General features: G+C 45.5%; 1 protein-coding gene across 1 annotated transcript in view; it reads left to right on the forward strand.

Annotated features, from left to right (window-relative positions):
• LOC133350326 (glycogen [starch] synthase, liver-like) overlaps positions 1-20,349 on the forward strand; it is a 37,607-nt gene extending 17,258 nt beyond the window's left edge. The window contains exons 4-16 of the mRNA XM_061564559.1: positions 752-937; positions 5,718-5,862; positions 6,445-6,562; positions 7,191-7,311; positions 8,688-8,794; positions 10,688-10,747; positions 11,363-11,441; positions 12,641-12,754; positions 14,439-14,565; positions 15,707-15,802; positions 16,342-16,505; positions 17,721-17,801; positions 18,999-20,349. Coding sequence (XP_061420543.1) covers positions 752-937; positions 5,718-5,862; positions 6,445-6,562; positions 7,191-7,311; positions 8,688-8,794; positions 10,688-10,747; positions 11,363-11,441; positions 12,641-12,754; positions 14,439-14,565; positions 15,707-15,802; positions 16,342-16,505; positions 17,721-17,801; positions 18,999-19,271 — 1,671 coding nt within the window. The 3' untranslated portion in view covers positions 19,272-20,349. The remainder of the gene's footprint in view (positions 1-751; positions 938-5,717; positions 5,863-6,444; positions 6,563-7,190; positions 7,312-8,687; positions 8,795-10,687; positions 10,748-11,362; positions 11,442-12,640; positions 12,755-14,438; positions 14,566-15,706; positions 15,803-16,341; positions 16,506-17,720; positions 17,802-18,998) is intronic.
• Positions 20,350-21,056: the final 707 nt, after the last annotated feature.

Raw genomic sequence — 21,056 nt, forward strand, 5'->3', positions numbered from 1 at the left:
GAGATGATCGGTCTATTTTACTATTTACCCCTGACTTTCGTTTTGACCTGCAAACATTTTTAATATAAAATAAGAATAGGGTTTACTTTTTCTGGTAATAAAACAGGAGGTGTTAAGATGTTAAAACACCAAATAGAAGCCTTTGCAAGGAATCAAGTAGGCATTAACCACACGTACTTGTGGTGAACATGCACACAAAACATGCGCTGCTAATATATATGGTGAGACTAGGCCATAAAGAATGCTGTTTTTGGTGTAGGCCAATTAGTTTCAAAGACAATAGCATATATATTATCATCAGAGCATGTTTGTGTGCATGTTCACCACAAGTACGTGTGGTTAATGCAGTGACTTGATTCCCTGCAAAAGGTTTCCATTTGGTGTTTGAACATCTTAACACCTGTTTTATTGCCAGGAAAGGGTAAACCCTATTCATAGTTTTCATACATTGATACTGGAAGAAAAACCTTGTGATTTGTATATTGAGAGCTCTGCCAAACAGCACCACCCGGCTGGGTACAGAGAAACTCTCCTCATCCGCTCGTGAGAAACGGCAGCGGCCAAAATTCGACTGGGGTGGGGGCACGCACACCAGGAGCAGCAGACATTATGGCTGCGGATGAAAGTCGTTTCGCTGCACCTTGTCAGCGCTTCGAAATGACGATGCTTGATACGGCGTGTCGTCGCCATCGGCGAGTAACGCTCGTCGGTCTGATGACCTCGCGCGTCTCTGTCTGCGCGCGTGCGTCAGTTTGCAGCGCAGAGCGAGGAGCACCTGCCGATCGTGGCTCACTTCCACGAGTGGCTGTCGGGCGTGGGGCTGCTGTTGTGCCGCCTACGACAGCTGCCCGTGGCCACGGTGTTCACGACGCACGCCACGCTGCTCGGGCGCTATCTGTGTGCCGGCAACACCGACTTCTACAACAACATGCAGCACGTGAGTGCACGCGGGCGGCAACGCTACGGTGGGGGACGGCGGCACTCCGCACGGCTGTAGCCAGTCGCGGTGGCGACCGCCTGCAATGTGACCAAATAGTTTGATGCTGCTGCTGCTGCGTTGGCAGCGGTGCACAAGTAACAAAAACTCGACACATTCGTCAATAACACTGCTTTTTTAAAAAGAAACAATATTAATCGTGAGTGATGGTTCGGGCAATGGCTCTTCTTCATGGCACATAGGGAGGCTACCTCTCTGCCCTCTCTGTCCTGGAAAGAAGGACCTCTGCCCAAAAGAGACCACCTATTTATTTATTATTTACTTTTTCGATTGGCGAATGTTGAACTTATTTTGCACCGTATGTAGCCAACCGTACTAATCGGAGATGAACGTTGTCGCGTTTTTGTCTGTAATGTGGCACATTAGAGGAATGCTCTGTGGTTCGTGCAGGTATAATAAAAGTAAACATAAAATGTAAAGGTGCAGCCCTGGAATGCCTTGTTCAAGCTGCTGATGGCAGAAGGGCCTACACTAAAAGAGGGAATTGATAAAATAAGATTTGGCCATGTTTACACAAACAGGTGGGAGGTACCCACAATTCACCGCACCATACACGCGACCTGCCGATTGACTGTGTATCAACATTTACTGCTGGGTGGATGGGGTGGGATCTAATTCAGATTCCAAAGAACACAGGATGAGATGTTACTATCCTTCGTGCAAGCACTTCCAAGAGTTCATGAACAGTGAGCCTGGTGAAATTTGGGGAGCGCATCGTCAGTAGTGACCCTTTGGTTCCTAGGGTGTTTCGGCCTTTCATACTATACACCCTCCCCAAAGGCGGCCAGCGATAGGGTGATCAATCCTACGCTTGCGTCCCATTCCCAATTAGTCATAGGAGTTGCCTTGTTGTTGATGGCCAACAAGAAACTTGGCAATTGTTTCAAATGCCATGCCAGGAGATCGAATTGGTGACGACCTGAAGTGTGCGCTACCCCATGATCACCGCAGCGTCCCATTATAATCATGAACGTACACAGCCGTTGTCTGCCCACGGCTTCTTGAGGGCCTCCCTCCTGCCGGTGCAGGTCGTGGGGTTTGTTTGACCATACTTCACCATGCTGGTCAGTGTAGGTTGGTAATGTCGAGGAGCATAGATGTGCCATACAACTTGGATAACCTTTTTATCAATTATATTTCTCACTTATGTGTATTATTTGGAACTATTGTACCACTAAAACACATCTTTTTGGCAAGTACAGTATCGTTGTCCTCGCACTGATTCAAACAAATCCAACTTTGAAAAACAAAGTTGGCGAAGGGCTGGGAAAGGCTTCTAGTGGATTCGTCTTGGTCCTCCCGATGAATATTGGCCATGCGGTAACTGCTGCTCATCACGCAGAAATCCGCAGGCTGAAGTGGACTCGTCGGCGACTGTTGGCTTGATCGTCAGCAACGCACCGTCCCATGATGCCCAGCTTCCTTGTTTTAACATGGCAATTACGCCCACGCTAGCACACAAGAGTGTGCGCTTGCGTCTGTACTGGCGACAGATGGCGGTAATTGCGCTGGGCATTTAGAGGGTGAGTAGAAGGTGAAACCTCTGTCAGAGAATTTGGAAACCACTCCCCAGATTCTAGGAATTCACTCGATCTAAACAGTCGGCGTGTAACAATTCGCCCAATACAATTTCGTGAATCATACATTTTTGGTCGTGGTTTAATTCAAGATCATTCATTACTTTATACAATTTTAGCAGTCTTGTTTTGTGGTGTTTGTTGTTCTGTCTTGTACTGCATTGCTTATTTAGCCTAACCATAACATCAGCATCAAATTTGCGAATATTGAAAGTAATTTACATGATCAGATGTACCTTGAGTGAAAGTCGGATTTGAATCGATGAATTTGTGCATGGCATGTCCTCAAACATAGCAAGTTTCCGGTATCCATGTCATCAGTAATTGTTTGGTTTTCAAATGAATGCACCTTAACCCTGATCTGGGTGCGGACAGGTAATGCTTCGGTTTATGCATCGCGCTATGCACCAGACGACCTGAGGTGAAATGTCAGAAGTAGTTGGTAATATCTGAACCGATCCTAGGCTCCCCTTCACCAACCAAGTATGGTCGAACAACTCCTCTGACCGACAGTGTGTGGTGAGGCCTTCATTTGGCAGTGGATTGACAAAGGTGGAAAAAAATGTTTTTTTTGTGAAATCCCCCTGAAAGTTTGGTAGGCAATCTAACAAGCGGCTTGCAATTAAACATTCTTTATTTTCGATCAGACAGTGTCATCTCTTGAATGAGAAATACCTGTGGAATAGAAAAGACAACTCCGGCAGTAGTTAATTATATTACCATCGGGTCCACACTTTAACATCAAATTACGGAATTGTTTGATGACCCTATGGCATGACCGATCACAGTTAGGATCAGAATCTCTATTCTTGTGGAATCCGATGAGCTATGAAGCTCTTTTTCACAGATATATGGTAGGTGTGGGTCAGCAGGTTACAAGAGATGGTGATACAATCCAGAAATACACTATTAAAAGACGTGGATTGAGACACTAAAATAAAAATAATTCGGCCATCAGAAACCTTGCACCAGTCTTGAGTTTTGTTACTTTGCAAAGCTGAACAGTAACAGTATAGTTGTGTTTTTGTACGTTTAGAAGTGCCAGTGATTTGACCTTTATTCTTCGTTTGTGTGCGAGGTGGGACGGGGAGTACGGGAACGCTGCCGTGTCATTACTCGTTGACTCGTTCATTTGAGACGCTCTAAGGACGTGCAGACGGAAGTGCAACGTGCAGCCCGTGGCAGGAAGGGCTCGCGCTGAATGACATTGCCAAAACCTCACCACCGTCATGTGTCTAATGATGACACGTTTCCCGTTAACCCTGTCATGAGACGTGCAAAGAGGATGCTGCTGGCTGTCCTGCGCGCACCGTTGACTGACACATTTTTACAAGGTCGTGCTCATTACACACAAAGTCCTTGCCACAAATGAACGACATTACCTTGCCGATCTCGTCAAGGAGCATAAACCATCAAGCAAACTCCAGTCATCCTCGCAGCGGCTTTTGGCTAGCTATCGAACAAAGACGCCCGCCACATCGCGTGCTTTCAGATGCGCTTTTGCGGCCATCTGGAATGCTCTTCCTTGTGATATTAAGAAGCCGCTTGAGGTATGCACTGTTAAATCTAGATTGAAAACTTCTTGCAATATAACTGCTTTTCGTGTTTAGTTTGTCCTTCCCCCGCACCTCTGATTAGCACGGTTAGCTATGTACGGTGCGAAAGAAGTTCTACACGCATCCAAATTTCAGAATACATTAGGAAAGGTTACAAGGTAATGGAAGGCACGATGACGCTTGTTTATCCAGGAAAGCCTTGCAGGATTTCGTGACTCGCTTGTCAAGGAGGGTCTTGCCAAGTTTTGTTTTTCTCAGTAGGGAGTGATACTACTATGTGTAATGCCAATTGAGTCATCTGTTGGTACAAACTTGATTTGAAGCTTTCGTGACTGCAGGAATTACTCTTTGGTTCTTTTGGTAAAGTCACGTAGAAAGAAAATAAATTAAATAATAGAATACGACGTTTCGATTGCAACACAAGCAATCGTCATCAGGTAGAACTAAATTTGAGAGAGAGACAAAACACAGACACGGAGACACACAGACAGACACACAAGCAGAGAGAGACACAATGCCTCTGTGTCGAGGCCTTAAATAAAGAGAGAGAGGTGGGTCTGCTGGAGCAGAGAAATTAGCATGTTACTGAAAGACCCAACAAGACTGGTACATTTTAGAGAGAGTTGTGTGGAAATCGACCCCGAAGCGACCAAGGGAGAGAAAGATCGAATAGACCTGTGAGAGCCTGGTAAATTTTATAGAGAGAAATAAGCTGTTTGATAGAACCAAATAGTAATCTGTTGGTACTCTATCGAATGACAAATTCAATAACACCCATGCATTTCTCATCCAGTTAAACAAGGCGGCTCTCGTCTAATCATATTGTCACGAGTTCGCTGGTATGCCCGTGTCCTCGCTTCAGCCGTAATGTCCCTCCCATGTCGCAGGACAAAGACAAATGATCCTCCGCATAGCCTGTTGGGGCAAGTGCTGTTAGCGAGCACCTAGGAAGGTTGCAAAAAGCACACGGAGGGAGCAGGTGGTCAACACTACGCCCGGGGGCCGCCTTTGTGTCCCCACTGGTGATGTTTACACCACTGGAGGCCAAGTCGACCTAGGAGTAACCCAGCACCAGTTCAAATAATTGTCGCCTGGTCTTGGCCATGAGTGGGATTCGAACTGGGGGTGCCCTTGGGTTCGTACCGCAGCACGAGCCCCCCCGACTCTCCCAGGCCCCCACCCACTTCCCACAAGGAGCCCTCCAGGGGGTGGTGATCAGCCGCGTTGCTGCTCGTTTATTATTCACTGACGCTGGGTCACGACTCGGCCCGGAAGATCCAGCACTCCTCCAAGCCTCGCTCCTTCCCTTCTCTCTCAATGCCTCCCAATATGTAGAACGAAATTAACACAACGGCTAGCAAGTATATAAAAAAATACTCACCATTGATATATCCCCATATTATCAATATACTCACTCGATTAAAGTTTATAACTATACATTTTATGGTCGAATAGCAACCCCCCCCCCCCCCCCCCATAACCGACATGGTGTGCGCGGGAAGCCCTCATCCAGCGGTGGATTGACAAAATGGCCATGCGTGTACGTGCCATTGCCTTGGTGAAGAATGATTGCGTCTGTCAACACAGTTCGACCCCGACAAGGAGGCTGGCGAGCGTCGAATCTACCACCGCTACTGCATCGAGCGCGCGGCGTCGTACTGCGCCCACGCCTTCACCACCGTGTCTCGCATCACGGCCTACGAGGCTGAGCATCTGCTCAAGCGCCGGCCAGGCGAGCCGCCCCCGCAGGGCCAGCGTCAACGTCCCCTTCTCTTCGTGGTCGCAAAGTCCTCGCCGTCATCCCATTCTTCGTTTATTTTCCGGTCCTTCATTTAATTCTAATGCATTGCCTCCATCCCATCGGGCATAGTTGGGCGGTTGCCTCCGTTGGTCACCATCGATGGACATACCTACCCATACATCTATTGATCAATCGTCCAATTGTTATTCATAACTGTCTTAATGATCACCATCACCACCATCACTCGGTCCCATGACTACGATCACCACTACCTGCACTGACACTGATTATCACCACCATCACCGATTATAACCTTCAACACCATCACCACCGTCGCAACCAACACTACTTCCATTATAAACACCACTGAACCACAACAGCTACCACCACCTCTGTAACCAGCCTATAATTATCACAACTTTAAGTCCTTTGCCACAATCACTACTATTATCGGCTTTGTCACCACCAACACTTCCATTATGGTACCACCATCATCACCATCAGCATACAACCATTATCACCACCTGCCCTCTGTAAATGACCTGGATAATGTCCTCGTGCATTATCTCGCAGATTTCATCACCCCCAACGGCTTGAGTCTCAAGAAGTTTTCGGCGACGCACGAGTTCCAGAACCTGCATGTGCTCAGCAAACTGCGCATCCAGGAGTTCATTCGGGGGCACTTTTACGGGTGCGCCACAGAGTTGAATGTGACGCGGTGGCGAGATGTTAACTGCCTCGCCTGGTATGCAGGAGGTTGTGGGTTCGATTCCGACCATGAAACTTGTTTGGACCCACTTTGCACGATGGCGAGATGTTAACTCCCTCGCCTGGTATGCAGGAGGTCATGGGTTCGATTCCGACCCTGACACCTGTTTGGAACCACTTTGCACGATCGTGAGATGTTAACTGCCTCGCCTGGTATGCAGGAGGTTGTGGGTTAGATTCTGACCCTGATGCCTCTATACTTGGAGGTTGCATGTTTCTCTCTCCGTGGTCGCTTGGATATGTCTCCATGTCCTCCAGTTTTTCCCTCCCCATTTATAAAAACGTGTTTCGAGCTTTTGGCTGATATAAATTTCCACAAAATAATCCACTTCGTTGAGCTATCATTTGTGGCCAGGTCGCTTCTGAAAAAGAGCTGTATAGCTCATTGGGCATTACCTGGTAAAAGAAAAAATGTGTTTAGTTTAGTGCCCATGGGGGGGGGGGATCTTTTATGACTATCAGTCGTTTAAAAAACCGTTTGTCAAACTTCTCTCATCCGTGACCCTCCAAGTAATCATCCCTGCTGTGTGCTCGACTGTGGCGGTGTGTAGGCACATTGACTTCGACTTTGAGAAAACACTGTTTTTGTTCACGGCCGGGCGATACGAGTTCACCAACAAAGGGACGGACTTATTCCTGGAGGCACTCACTCGGCTCAACTACCGCCTGCAGGTGAGCAACGTGTGGCCGCAGAGCTCACTGATGGTTAACACACGAAGGAGCGTAAACTATCAAGCCAACTCCGGTCATCCTCGCAGCGGATTTTGTGGCTAGCCATTGAACAAAGACGGTCACTGCATCGCGCGCTCTCAGATGCGCTTCTGCGGCCGTCTGGAACACACTCTGCCTTCCGATATTAGGAAGCCACTGCAGCTATACACTTTTAAAGCTAGAATTGAAAACTAATTTCTATAGAACCGTTTTTGATGTTTAGTTTGTCCTTCCCCCGCACCTTCGATTGATTATGGTTGGCTACATACGGTGCGAAACAAGTTCATACATACAAAACCTTTTTCCCAATGCCACATCCGAGCCAACCGTACACCGGCAAAACGACGCGGCACCCTCTGTGCCGTGCCATGCTGACTTGGTATGGGCGTGGGGCTCTGTAATACAGGGAAAGAGGGTGGTATAAGTGGCTGGGTGGCTCAGCACTGAGCCGCCAGTGATCAGACTGGGTTCTCAAGCGCAACGAGTTGATGGTCTCAGCCCAGTCACGAATGATACCAAAAAAATTAACCCGTAAAAACAAAGTTTTTCACTATAAATCCTTTATATGCGTGGCGGCTAGACCCTCTCTCGTCCTCTGGCTTGAGATGGCTGCCACCTATGGGTCAGATGATTACCTGCCACCATTAAGCAATTGGTAATTAAATATAATTTTTTTCCCCTAAAAAATGTAACATTTTGGAAAAAAAAATTCACGAAAATAAAATTTCACGCACAACGAGTCTGTGTGCAAAATATCAGCTCGATTGGATCACGGGAAGTGGGTTAAAAAACGACCGAAAGATTTGCACGGTCGTAAGCTCGCAAGCAAGCAAGTGAACTTAATATAAAAGATTTAAAAATACTCGGCTCTCTTCACCATAACTACAGTGTTCAGTGTTGACATTTTAAGTCTGTGCATTCACAGATACCAGACATGCCAGTAGAGGGCCTCCCTTGCAACCATGGACCCATGCAGGGCATGTTCACCAACCACACAGCTGTTAATCCAGCTCTGGGCTGCTGGAAATTTGCCTTTTAAAGCGCAGCAGCTTATCAAAGAGCGAGCTGTACATGCACTTTCATTACAGCTCAAGAATTCTAACTTTTAGCGTTGAAAAAAGTGAAGATGTTGCCTTTCAATTGTAGAACATGTAGGATTTAAAATGTTTAAAGAAAACAATTATTGTTCTTACACTATCTAAATAAATGGCTTAACAGTTAACATGTGGCTTGTGCTTTTGTTGTTGTTCATTGCTGTATATTTTGTCTGACCAATGCTTATTCCTCGACTGCCAACATAATTGTTAAAACATTGAATTGGTCTCGTTCCTCCCAAGACGTCCCTCAGCGATGTGACTGTGGTGGCTTTCCTCATCATGCCGGCACAAACCAACAACTTCAACGTGGAGACGCTGAAGGGGCAGGCGGTGCGAAAGCAGCTCTGGTAAGCTGCCCTCGGAGAGGTTGCACCGGTGGTGGAAGAGGAGGGCTGTCACATGACGGCTGTCCGTGCGCGCGCAGAGCGACACGGTGTGTTGGATGTGGTTAAGACGGTGATATTCTCTCTGCTCGTGCTTCCCAAAATAATATCCAGAGATTCTCGCTGCCTCTCTCTCTCTCTGTGTGTCTGTCTTTGTGGCTCTTCGTCTCTCTGTCTCTGTGACTCCGATACCATTCTCTCTGTATGTCCATGTGTCTGCCTCTGTGTTGCTCTTCCCTTGCCGCCCCCCCCCCCCTCTCAGTGTGGATTCGGTGAAATGGGGAGCATCGACGTAGGAGCATAGTACATTACAATAATAGTTTTTTTTTGTTTATTATGGGGTGGGGGGACAAGGCCCAGCAGTAGCACGTTCCTGCTCGTTGCAGAGGCTCTCTGTTCGAATCCAGCAGGCAGCCCTGCATCTGTGTTTGAGAAATGGTGACACAAATATGCATAATAACACTGTCTTTCTGTCTTTTTATGTCTGTTTCTTCTAGGTTTGCCACTAATTTTTCATGATGCGGTATTAGGTTTCACGATGTATCATTTTCCCTTAACCTTGTAAATGTATTTAGAATTTTTATCATCTCGTTTTTGTGCTATTATGCACATGAAGTATGAATAAACATTGCTTAAAAGCACACTGGTTTATGCAATATTTGCTAGAATGATATAAGATCCGCGATAATGGTATTGTTGATTTTGCAACATACAGTATGTTGGTTATGGAATTATTTTTGCTCTCTTTCAAAAATATATATTTTTTCCTCAACTTACAACCCTCACTACAAAGGCAGAACCCTCACGTCACGCGATTTCCGTAATGCTATTGAGACATAGAAGTAAAAAGGACGTCATTATGAACAAGGGATTATAACCTTTAAATGAAATAAGTCTGTGTCACCGCGGCCTTACAAATTGTACATGAATGGATGCAATGAATATCACGTCACGGTCTGATTTTCGCTTACAAGTTTCAGATTTACTGCAATACACCCGTCCATGGACGGGCAAAAGGCTAGTAGTACCATAATCACCATACGTTGCGAAATCAATGAAACTATTTTTGCGGATCTTACATAGTACGATATATTGTAGTACTGCCATTTTGTGGAAACCAGTCTCGACTCATCTGCCCAGAGCCTCATTCAGTTTCGAGATGGTTCAGCCTGAGAGATGCCCATACAATTACAAACCCCTAAACTTTGCCATTTCCCCCACCAGAATACCACCACTACTATAATCGCCTCTACCCCCCAACACCACTGAACCACTGTTGTGAATGCACAATCTGGTGATTGCGCAATCTGAATGCCACATGGTTACACCATGTGGTATTATAACATGACCAGCTTTTGACCTTCCTTCCCACCCCTCTCCGATTTAATGCTGGATCTGTGTCATGAGCTTCCAGCACAGTGATACCCCATGTAAGGAAATCTTTAAATTGAAACCAGTTAAGCAAATGATAGTTCTCAATGACAATCGAATCGTTGTTTGAGGCAAGTCTTAATCGTCTTGATGTTCTGCACGTGGGATGGCACCCGAATGCACCAATGAAACCCACGCACGCGAGAGTAACATTCAAACCTATGGATAAGTCAGTGGCCTACTTGCTGTACTACCATGTGCTGGCCACATAATTTCTCTGCACGTTAACACTGTCGCGATCCAACAATGCTTGCCGATCAAGTGGAGTTTGTCTGTAATCCAACATTCAAACCTGGAAATGCGTGCATCACCACGCGGCATTGCCTTGCTCAATGTGGCGTAATCCTGGGGAATGTGCAAGCACGGATGGTAAGTGGGCCCCACACCTATGTGGCCTTCAAATAACCTTGTGCTCTTTCTCTACAGGGACACGGCTAACACGATCAAAGAAAAATTTGCAAAGAAGCTTTACGAGTCACTCTTGATGTGAGTTCACGGTCTATCAGCCACTGTGGAATCCTCCGTTAAATGATAGCCCCCTTCCCCAAGGCGCCATCGTCTCCCGCGATCCAGCGATGCTACAATCCACACAGCACCTGAACACAAGCTGCTTTCAACACACTATCTCTTTGCCGGTTCCTCCTTGGTCAGTTTTCTACTCTGGCTGCCAATGACCAAATATTCTTGGCCAATCGTCAATATTCTTGGCAATCATCCCTTCAAGCAAAGGGTTCTGCCCAAGCGCACTTACTTTTCTGAACAGTTTGAGTTAACTTCATGAAAGATTTTAATAGTTTATTTTGAATTGTGCATTTTGAAGTAATTTCATGATATTGCAGCATAGCATCCAATTATTTGGTTATGAATAAAACATGCAATTCCAAAATAAATCTACCTCCTAAGTGAATTTTAGATATTAATGCAAATTTTATATAAAACATAGTGTGGGGAGTTGCAAAACTCTATGGTGCAGCCCCTTTAAGTATTGCAAACTTTAAAATATGCAAATGCGACCAGAATTGAGAGTTCACAACATTAATCAAAACAAGTTGAGCAGAGTTTTATACATTTCTCATTGCAGCAGTTTTACTGTGTGTGCAGGAGTGAGATTCCAGACATCAGTCACTGTCTGGATGGGGAGGATGTTACGCATCTGAAGAGAGCAATATTTTCTGCACAGGTATTGTACTGGTCCAGATCTATTCATATATCAATAAATACATGTCTAATCAGTCAGTCTGTCAGTTACATCGCTTGAGTCATAAAGTGTTCAGCAAGAGCTCGCTCTTGACTGGCAGGAACTGGACCTATTGGATTAAATATGGTCTGTGTACACTTTCTGACAGTCACAAGAACCCTTCCCCAAAAAAATGCAACGGCATTTTAGTCTCATGGAGTGGTGTCACCTGGTGGACAACTCGAAGTAGCACACGTTGTGTAATGACACGATACATTGTACCGTATATGCATGGTGAAGTATGATCATATAATTTCCATGACCGACACTGCGAGGGGAGGCCTTACATGTTTACAACTGTCGTCTTGGCTGGTTAAAATGGCTCTTTTTTTTCAATCCACTGTTGGATGATGGTCTCCCCCACGCTGTTGTGGGTCATGATGATATTTTGACCACACTTCATCTGAGTAGACATGGAAGGTTGGGTCAACGTTGCACGTTAACTGGAATGTTTGTCAGTGTGGATTTCGTGAAATGGGAAGCATCGAAGTAGGAGCAAAGTACATTACAATCATGGATTTTTGTACTGTTGTCTATTATGGAGCGGGGGGACATGGCCTAGCGGAGGCATGTTCCCGTTTGTTGCAGAAGCCCGCGGTTCGAGTCCGGCAGGCAGCCCCGGATACTACTACAGATTGATTAACCATAAAATACAAGTCTGCTTGACAGCACATTTTAAAGATTGCGTTATTCCATTTCATAATAGTAGGCCGTTATGTTCCGGTATCATGGACCAATTTTTTTTTTTTTTGAAATATTACTTGCAAATTAAGCAATTGGGATAACACGTAGACAAATGTGCTCCCTACTATGAAACTACTACAGAGACTTCCTTCGAAACATAATTTTTCCATTATAACCTTGCACTATGTAAAAAAAGTACGAATACCGAATTAGTTTTAATATAGTTTATATGTACGGTGCTGTCTGATATTGGGATCCTTGGATTGAATGCACATTACACATTTTAATTATTGTTACGTAGCTACATTAATGCATACATCGCACTAAATTTAGTCTAAGCTTTCCACATTGTGAGCTGGCCAAGCCCTGACGATTGTTGGCAGTGTTACCTTGGGGGTTTAGCTGTGCCCTGGATGCATTTCCACTGCATCACGGTGCTGTCCCTGTGGCTCCCACAGAGACACCTGCTGCCACCCGTGTGTACTCACAACATGCAGGACGACAACAGCGATCCCATCCTCAACACGGTGCGCCGCATCGGCCTCTTCAACAACCGCAGCGACCGCGTCAAGGTGACGAGCCCCGTGCACTCGCGACGTCTCGGTTCCCGCGTGACCACCTCCCCCTCGCCGTCTCCGTCGCCTCTCATTCTCCACTGCTGCCCAGCATCCTTTTTCCTTTTCACTGGCCCTTTATTTAATCCGCTGCTGAACGACGGACTCCCCACGTTGCATGATAATACAAATGAGAGCAAGCATTTAGCAAGAGGGTGTATTTTATCCACGATGCATATTAGCATTAAAAGTACTCATTATATTTAGATTTAAAGCTTTCGTGACTGCAGGGATTCATCTTCTTGGTTCTTTCGGTAAAGTCGCGTAGAATGGAAATAATAAAATAATAAAAATAGAACATAATAAAATAATTCTCACAACGTTTTGGCCACAACGCAAGCAGCCGTCCTCAGGTGGATTCAGACTCTGTCTTCTCGACAGACCTGTTCTCCACCTGAGGACGGCTGCTTGCGTTGTGGCCGAAACGTCGTGAGAATTATTTTATTATGTTTTATTTTTATTATTTTATTATTTCCATTCTACGTGACTTTACCGAAAGAACCAAGAAGAGTACTCATTATAATTTATAGCATATTTATCACTGAAATGTTGCATGAAGGCCTCCCTCACATAAAAAATGGATGGATGGTTCACTTACTCTACTTCACCATGGTGGTTAGAGGAGTTTTGGTGAAGTATCCCAGAGCTGGTTCAGATATCATTCGCCACTGATGTTAGCCATAGCCAGGAGTCGAACTCGGTCACTGATTACTAGCAGAGCGCTAACCACGGACCTGCAACTCCACTCTCAAATTGCTTTAACCAAGCCCACTTGACCTTTGAACCATTTTATCATCACTCATGCTTGCTACTGATGCACCCTCTCTGCTAGGAATAAAATGACTCCTTGTCACAATTGGAGGTCACCGTTTGTTTTGCAAAAAAAAAGTATTGTTTGCACCGTGGTTCATGTATTGTAGTAGTGGCAGGATTTCTGTGAACCAATGACAATTTGACAATTATGGCCAATCTTCTTGTGGATATTGCAAAAGTCTTCACCTCAGCTATTCCTGCTGGCGTTCTAGGTTTGTACAAGTGATACTTTAGGTGCTTGTCAATTTCTACAAGAATAATTGGTTTAATGATGAAGACCTTTTAGGTAAAGTGGTACATTTGTGCCACTATAGGGCAACAGTATTTTAAACGGAAATGTCCACACATGACGACACAAAATTCTCCTGAATATCACGAATCGTCTCAAGAAAAATCATGGTTCCTGAACAAAGATCCATTGTAACAATATTTCAACTGTCGCTGGATGTATGACATTAACTCACTGGTCTAGTATACAGGAGGTTGTATGTTCGACTTCGATCCTGATGATGCCTGTTGTATATGGAGTTCGCATGTTCTCCCCGTGGTCGTGTGGATTTTCTCCCAGGCCCTTCGGTTTTTTTCCTTCACATTTAGGATCGGCATGCATTTAGAGTACTTGCTGCTGCTATGAATTTCCACACGATAAGCCACTAATTTGAGCCATCAATTGTGACCAGGTCTCTTCTGAAAAGAGCTGTATGGCTCAGTGGGCCTTACCTGGTAAAATAAAAATGGTTGGTAATAATTCGTCTCTTTCGCAGTGTACGTAGTCAACCGTGCTAATAGGAGGCGCTTAATTTGTGCCTCTGGGATTGCACCCAAACAGGTCGTCTTCCACCCGGAATTCCTCTCCTCCGCCTCTCCACTGCTTCCCATGGACTATGACGAGTTCGTCAGGGGCTGCCACCTTGGGGTCTTCCCCTCTTACTACGAGCCCTGGGGCTACACGCCTGGTGAGACGTGTGGCAGTCCTAGCTTTCCAATGTGTTTTCCGATTGTGTTTACTGCATGTTGTTGTGAACTACATTTGGTTGCTGAAGATGCTCCCAGCATGTCAAGCCAAACCTTGGACATTGAGCCTGACAACGTGCGGTTCAACCCGAAAACACATCTGAGAGTTGTACAGCAACAACCGTGAATCCCTATGCGACGGGGGGGGGCACAATTGGCTGTGTGGTTGCATATATGGTTATTAGCAGTCTTCATTTAGTCAAAGTATTAGTCTAAACTAAACTCTTAAAAACGTTTTATTTTACCAGGTAAGGCCCACTGAGCTATATCGCTCTTTTTCAGAAGTGACCTGGCCACAAATAATGGCACAATGAAGTGGCTTATCGTGTGGAAATCTATAACAGCCAAATACTTAATGCACGTTTCTAAATATGGAGGGGATAAAAACTGGAGGACCCAGAGAAAAATCCACACGACCAGAGAGATCATACTAATTAGATTTATACAACAGGTGCCAGGGTCGGGATAGTACTCACAACCTTCTGCATTCCAGGCGAGGTATTTAACATCTCGCTACCGTGGTGCTTAATCTCATCGACACCATCCCGTGGAAGTTTTGTCAAAGAAGTTAACATCAAAACTCCTTACAACTGTGAACTTGCATTGACCATATAATTTTAGATCACCATATAATTTCAAAATTCTAACAGTCTATGTGGCTCTTTGCTAACCGCGATACCATCAGTGTTCAGAAGGCAGTGTGTGTGTGTGCGTTTGCCATTGTGGGGAGCGGTAGTGTAGCGGTTAGCACGCTGCGCTATGAACCTGGCAACCCGGGTTCGATTCCCGCTCACGGCTAACACCAGTGACGATTATCTGAACCGGTCCTGGGCCTCCCCTAGGTCGACTCAGCCTTAAATGAGTACCTGGTGCGGTGTGTAAACATCGCCACTAGGGAGACAAAGGCGGTCGGGCGTGGTGCTGGCCACCCACCCCCTCGTGTAACCGTTCCGGCCTTCATAGGTGCTCGCTAACAGCACTTGCCCCTACAGTCTGTTCAGGCTATACGGGGGATCTTTGTCTTTGTCTTTGTTTGCCATTATAACCGGTGTCGAGGTGGATGTCTCTTCTCTCTCATGTCAGCCGAGTGCACAGTGATGGGTATCCCCAGTGTGACCACCAACCTGTCTGGGTTCGGCTCCTTTATGGCGGAACACATCGCCGATCCCACATCCTACGGTAGGGCGCCAACAACGCTTGCACCCACATCTCCGAATCTTTGAACTCTTGTAATCTCTGAACTCCTATCACCTCTGACGTCGTTTTTTTCTTTTGCTGCTTTGCTCGTTGAACTATAATTAAATTGTCACGGGAATAGTGGCGCGATGCTTAGCCTAATGCATTAAGAACCTCGCTTACCTGCGTTTGATTCTTGACCACGGGTGACGCAAGTGGCGAGTGATATCCGACACCGGTCATGCGGCACCTCCTTCAGCAGCTTGCACTTACCAATGGAGTGAAGTAGGGTCAAAAAGCCCTCCGTGACAGTACAAGTTAAGCCACCTTTGTATCTCCTCAGCTACAGCGCCTCCCCGCAGAAGACCCGGCTTTAATAGTACTCGTTGTCCACGGCGTCGTTTAGCTCCCGTTTGCTCGTAAAATGGTGGTGCCGCTTGCGAGCTGTGCCATGTGCTCTCGCTGTCCAAGTGCTGTTGTACGCTACACTACTACCCCAACTACCATCGCGTCCACTGCTGCCGCCGTGACTGCTGCGACAGGCATTTACATCGTGGACCGGCGCTTCAAGTCACCCGAGGAGTCGTGCGAGCAGCTCACGCGCTTCCTGTTCAGCTTCTGCCGGCAGTCGCGGCGCGAGCGCGTGGTGCAGCGCAATCGCACCGAGCGCCTATCGGACCTGCTCGACTGGAGGTATCTGAACAAGGTAAAACCGGCCGTTGATTTATTAACTCCTTGTCATGTTCGAGCAGGGCAGATGAAACGGTGGGGAACATTTCTTAAACCCTCTCGCGTCTGTCCACCTGGCGATTTATAAATGAACGCGCGCCACTCTCGATCGAGCAGATCGTGTGTGGTGGGGGAAAAGTATGGGTCCCCCTCGCTTACTTTTTTAAGATGTCTCTGGCCATCTTGGAAAAGCACGCCAAAATACGTTCTCGGAGCTCCTGAGAAGCCCCCTCAAGCGGAGGGCCTTCCGCCAGTAGTGGTGTCTTAAGACTGCGCTTCAGGAGAGCCCTGCATTGAATTGAAAACACCATGGATGTCGGAAAGTAAGAATGCACATCTGCACAGATAGCCTTTTGGAAAACTGCCTTTTTATACTGCGTCCTAATAAGCAGTACTGCCCCTTTGAACGAATTCCAACTAAGTTTGAAAACATAAATGCATTGGCTTTGTCTGTCTGTTACACGGGAGCATGAGGTCTCTCGTGAAGGTTATCCAACGTGGACACAATTTAAAGTTCCATCGTGTATAAAGCCGTTCTGCTTTTAGGCACTTACCCTTGAGAAAAGCAACCATATTTGTGGAAGGGTGGTCAAAACCTTGGAGACAAAAAACGGCACTTAAAAGGTTTTTGCTCTAGCAGATGGGGGCGGCAGCGGCACATGTGCGCCTCCCCTCCCAGCGATGTCAATGTCTGTGGCGACGTCTATCCGTGCGGCTTGAAACGCGACATCGTTACTCATAATTAGCCAAATAATTCTGAGGCCTGCGGAAAATGTTACTGATCCATGCATGTGCATGATTTTTCTTGTGTTTATAACTAGTTAACGGTGAAAAACGAGGCGGCTTAATAAAGTTTAAACAATAATAATATACTATACAACCATTTTTCATTCCACTGCCGGGTGAAAGCCTTCCCAGGCTGTCTGTTATGGCGGGGTTGTTTGGTCATGCTTCTTTACCTGGAAATATTAATAGTTTTTTAGTTTTTACTTAACGTTGGTTGGTGCAGGTTGAAGGAGGTGTTTTTTTTTTTGGGGGGGGGGGGGGGGTTATGACTTGCCATTGTTTACTATTGGCCGATAATATAATCAAAGGTCACTGGGTTCATAGCGCAGTACACTAACCACAGTGCCACCACATTTGTATGAAAAACAAGTATTGAATAACTATTCCTGTCTGTCTTTGTTTTTAGTTTTATGCACAGGCCAGACACATGGCACTGGCCAAGAAGTTTCCGGAAAGTTTCACTTATGATGCTGAGGAAACTGAACTGGTGAGGACATCGAGTTTGGGTCCCTTGCATTAAAGCTCTGTAAATCGGTGAAATTCTCAAACGCATGAAGGCCCATTTAAAGACACTGCTAAGGGATACATTTTTACCACATGCTGCCATTATCAGCCATGGTCAATCTACTGCTGGATGAAGGCCTTCCCAAAGATGCCCACTATCTATATTGTTCTTGCGGTGTCCTATACCACATGTGCACGAGATGATTTATCGTTCCATCTTCTCGTTGTGCGTCCTCTTGTAAGAATGTCAACCCTTGACTGCCACTTCATTATTGTTCTTTACCATTGTCCGACATCCATTTTAGCGATGTCTTGCCCAAAACTACAATTTCAATGATGTTGCTAACCTGCATATGTTCTCAAATCCATTTGTTCCTTTGTCTTTCCAAGCAATTCCATTTATGCCAAACATATATCTTCAATCCTGCCATATTAATTCAACTAATGTAGAATGAATCCCAATGTTTAACCCTTTGTACAACTTACCTGACATTATTTGATTCTCTTTTACGAGACTTGGTAAATAAAGATATGCAAGCAATACACTCAGTCTGCAATTTAGTCGTACAATATAATTGGACCAGGTGCAATACAAACCAATGATTGTGTGCATTTGAAAGGCAATTATAGTTTAGCTATGTTCCTGTTATACAGTGGCAGCATTATGCATAATCAAACTAAGCAAAAGCCTCGGGTCCCAAGCAATTTAGATTATTTCATTCATCCTGAAGAAATCTGATGAGCTATGAAGGTCTCTTTCACAGATGTCCAGTAGGGATGGGCCAGACAGTTACAACAACAAACACTACAAAAACACAATAGGAGTGCAAAGTGCAACCCTTAAGACACTCAAATGCCAATCCTCAGCATTTACTACCACGATGCTCAATCAAATCCTCATAAACATAAATTAATTAGCCTAAATATCCAACTTCTCCCATTTCTGTCTTGTCTGGACCTCTCCTTATCTAGCTTTATCTACAGTCTTTTTATCTCACCAAATCGATATCTTCTGTCATCTCATTAGGATAGTATCAATTGAAAGGGCTCAAAACTAATTTCTGTTTGGGGCACCCAATGGGTTTGCACCACTGCTGTTGTACGTACCTGTGACCGTAGCGTGTGGTAGCCATGACAGCAGTCGTCAGCTTGGCCTCTTGTCGTGCTGTGCTGCCTGTAGGAGGAGGCTGGATTCCGCTATCCTCGCCCGGCCTCCGTGCCGACCTCCCCGTCGGCCTCTCTGCGCTCAAACTCCTTCCTGAGTGAGAGTGAGAATGGCGGCGGTGAAGATGATGAGGAGCGCTACGACGAGGAACAGGAGGCGGAGATTGACCGCATCAACATTCGGCCGCCCCAAATGCTGCTGGAGAGACCACCCCGCGAACGGCGCAAGGCTCGTAAAACCGGCGTGCGGCCCAAGGCGAATGCAGCGGCGGCACGGCAGGAGAGCTGACGTACTGGCTTGTTCCAATGACCTGGGCAAGATTGGCAATTGTTGGCATTGTTGACGTCTCGTGCTCGTGGTTGGCAACTCCTAGACCTTTCATGCCAGGTGTGGTTCGGCTTTAAAATGTAATTTTACGGATCATCGCTCGCGGTGTGAATGGTTTGTTGATGCCATCGTTTTGTTGGGGAGTCTGGCATGTGATGGCTTTTGCGTTACCCATTCCCGCTGTGTGTGATGTGCGAATCTGAAAACGTAGTCACCCCGATGGAAAGACTGATTTATTTGTAACTTTTGTTTTGATTCTATCGACATTTACATTAAGAGCCTATATGTTGGTAAATGAGATGTCCTGCAGCGTGTTTTTTTGTAGTGAAAATTCTATTTTCTGGTCCACTTTGTGATGATTTATTTGAAATTTAAATTTGGAGCTGTGTGGAGGAGGCATCAATGTTCACAATGCTAAACGATCAACCTAACTCAATCCTGAGGACTACCCCGAATCGTATAGATTTGTCAGCCATCCACTTTTGCACTTTGCATGAGTTACATATGGATAAACAGGCAGTCATGTGAAGCACCACCTGCTCATTTGGAAAACCCAAGTGGCTCAATATCCCATTCACAGGATTATAGGATGCTCCGGAAATTAATATGAAGAGACACTACGAACGTATGCTCGGTGTCAATAAAGTTATACAAATCTGGTCATACATACCCCGACTGAAATTATAAGAAGCACCCCATAACGCTTCTAAAAGAGGGGGAGAAGGTGCGTCTTTTCAATCAGTAGCATATGGTTGCTTCATGGTCTTTGTCAGAACTCTGAGGTTTACACTTTAGTAATCTAATCCACAAATCTCACAGAATTTCAGTTACAAGTTAAGTTGCAGTGTTTTAGAATTGGAATTTAATATATCCTAACATGTGCTAAAAATGTTCACGGTAAAAAGAGCAAATTTTTTTTATGTGAACAAGGCAGGCTGGGGTACATATCGTAAAACAAATGCATATGTTTCTATCTTTGCCAAGACATTTCACTTTTGCATGGTGTTTTGCACTTGGATGAAATAAAACAAATCCCATATTTTTGTTTTGCTGGTGTACTCTTACATTTAAACAGTTGTGTGTGTGTGTATATATATTCAAGATACAACCGCATTACAAAACTACAAAATGTAAGCTTCATTATCTTGTATACAAAATCTTGGTAGCAAATCGAGGAAGCAGTGGAGAAGCGGTGTACAACAGCCTCTGTGGGTCCATAGAACACGGAACTCGTCCACTGGCCACGGGCCCTTTGTCACAGATGTGAGGATCTGGATGCAAACGGATCCAGAACTGATGGAACTTAACTTGGAACAGATTTGTTGGGAGTTCCTCCGAATGCAAGGCCCCACTCGCCAGGGTTGATCCGTCCTCTGCTGCAGGAGTACACACAGACTGGCGTGCGCTTTCAGACCAAAATATGTTTAAGTTTATCATCATGTATGTTTATTTTGTTCAATCGAGTCCTATGGGGCCGTCCATAAATGACGTCACGTATTTAGGGGGGGGTGGTCAGACATTTGTGACGACGTGTGACGAGGGGGGGGGGGGGTGAGAAATGTGACGTCACATCAAAATGCGCAACTTTAAATAAATATAGACAACATGTTCTACTTAATTTAATAGACTTTTAATAAATGTTTTCTCCTACAATATCAGAGTGCAGCGCCACATTAAATACGCACTACAATGACAATAGTTTAAAACGATTTGAAGCATGCTTTATTTTTTGGGGGGGGCGGGGGG

This window comes from Lethenteron reissneri, chromosome 33, assembly GCF_015708825.2.
Source record: "Lethenteron reissneri isolate LAM-NWPU_2019-01 chromosome 33, ASM1570882v1, whole genome shotgun sequence".
NCBI lineage: Eukaryota > Metazoa > Chordata > Hyperoartia > Petromyzontiformes > Petromyzontidae > Lethenteron > Lethenteron reissneri.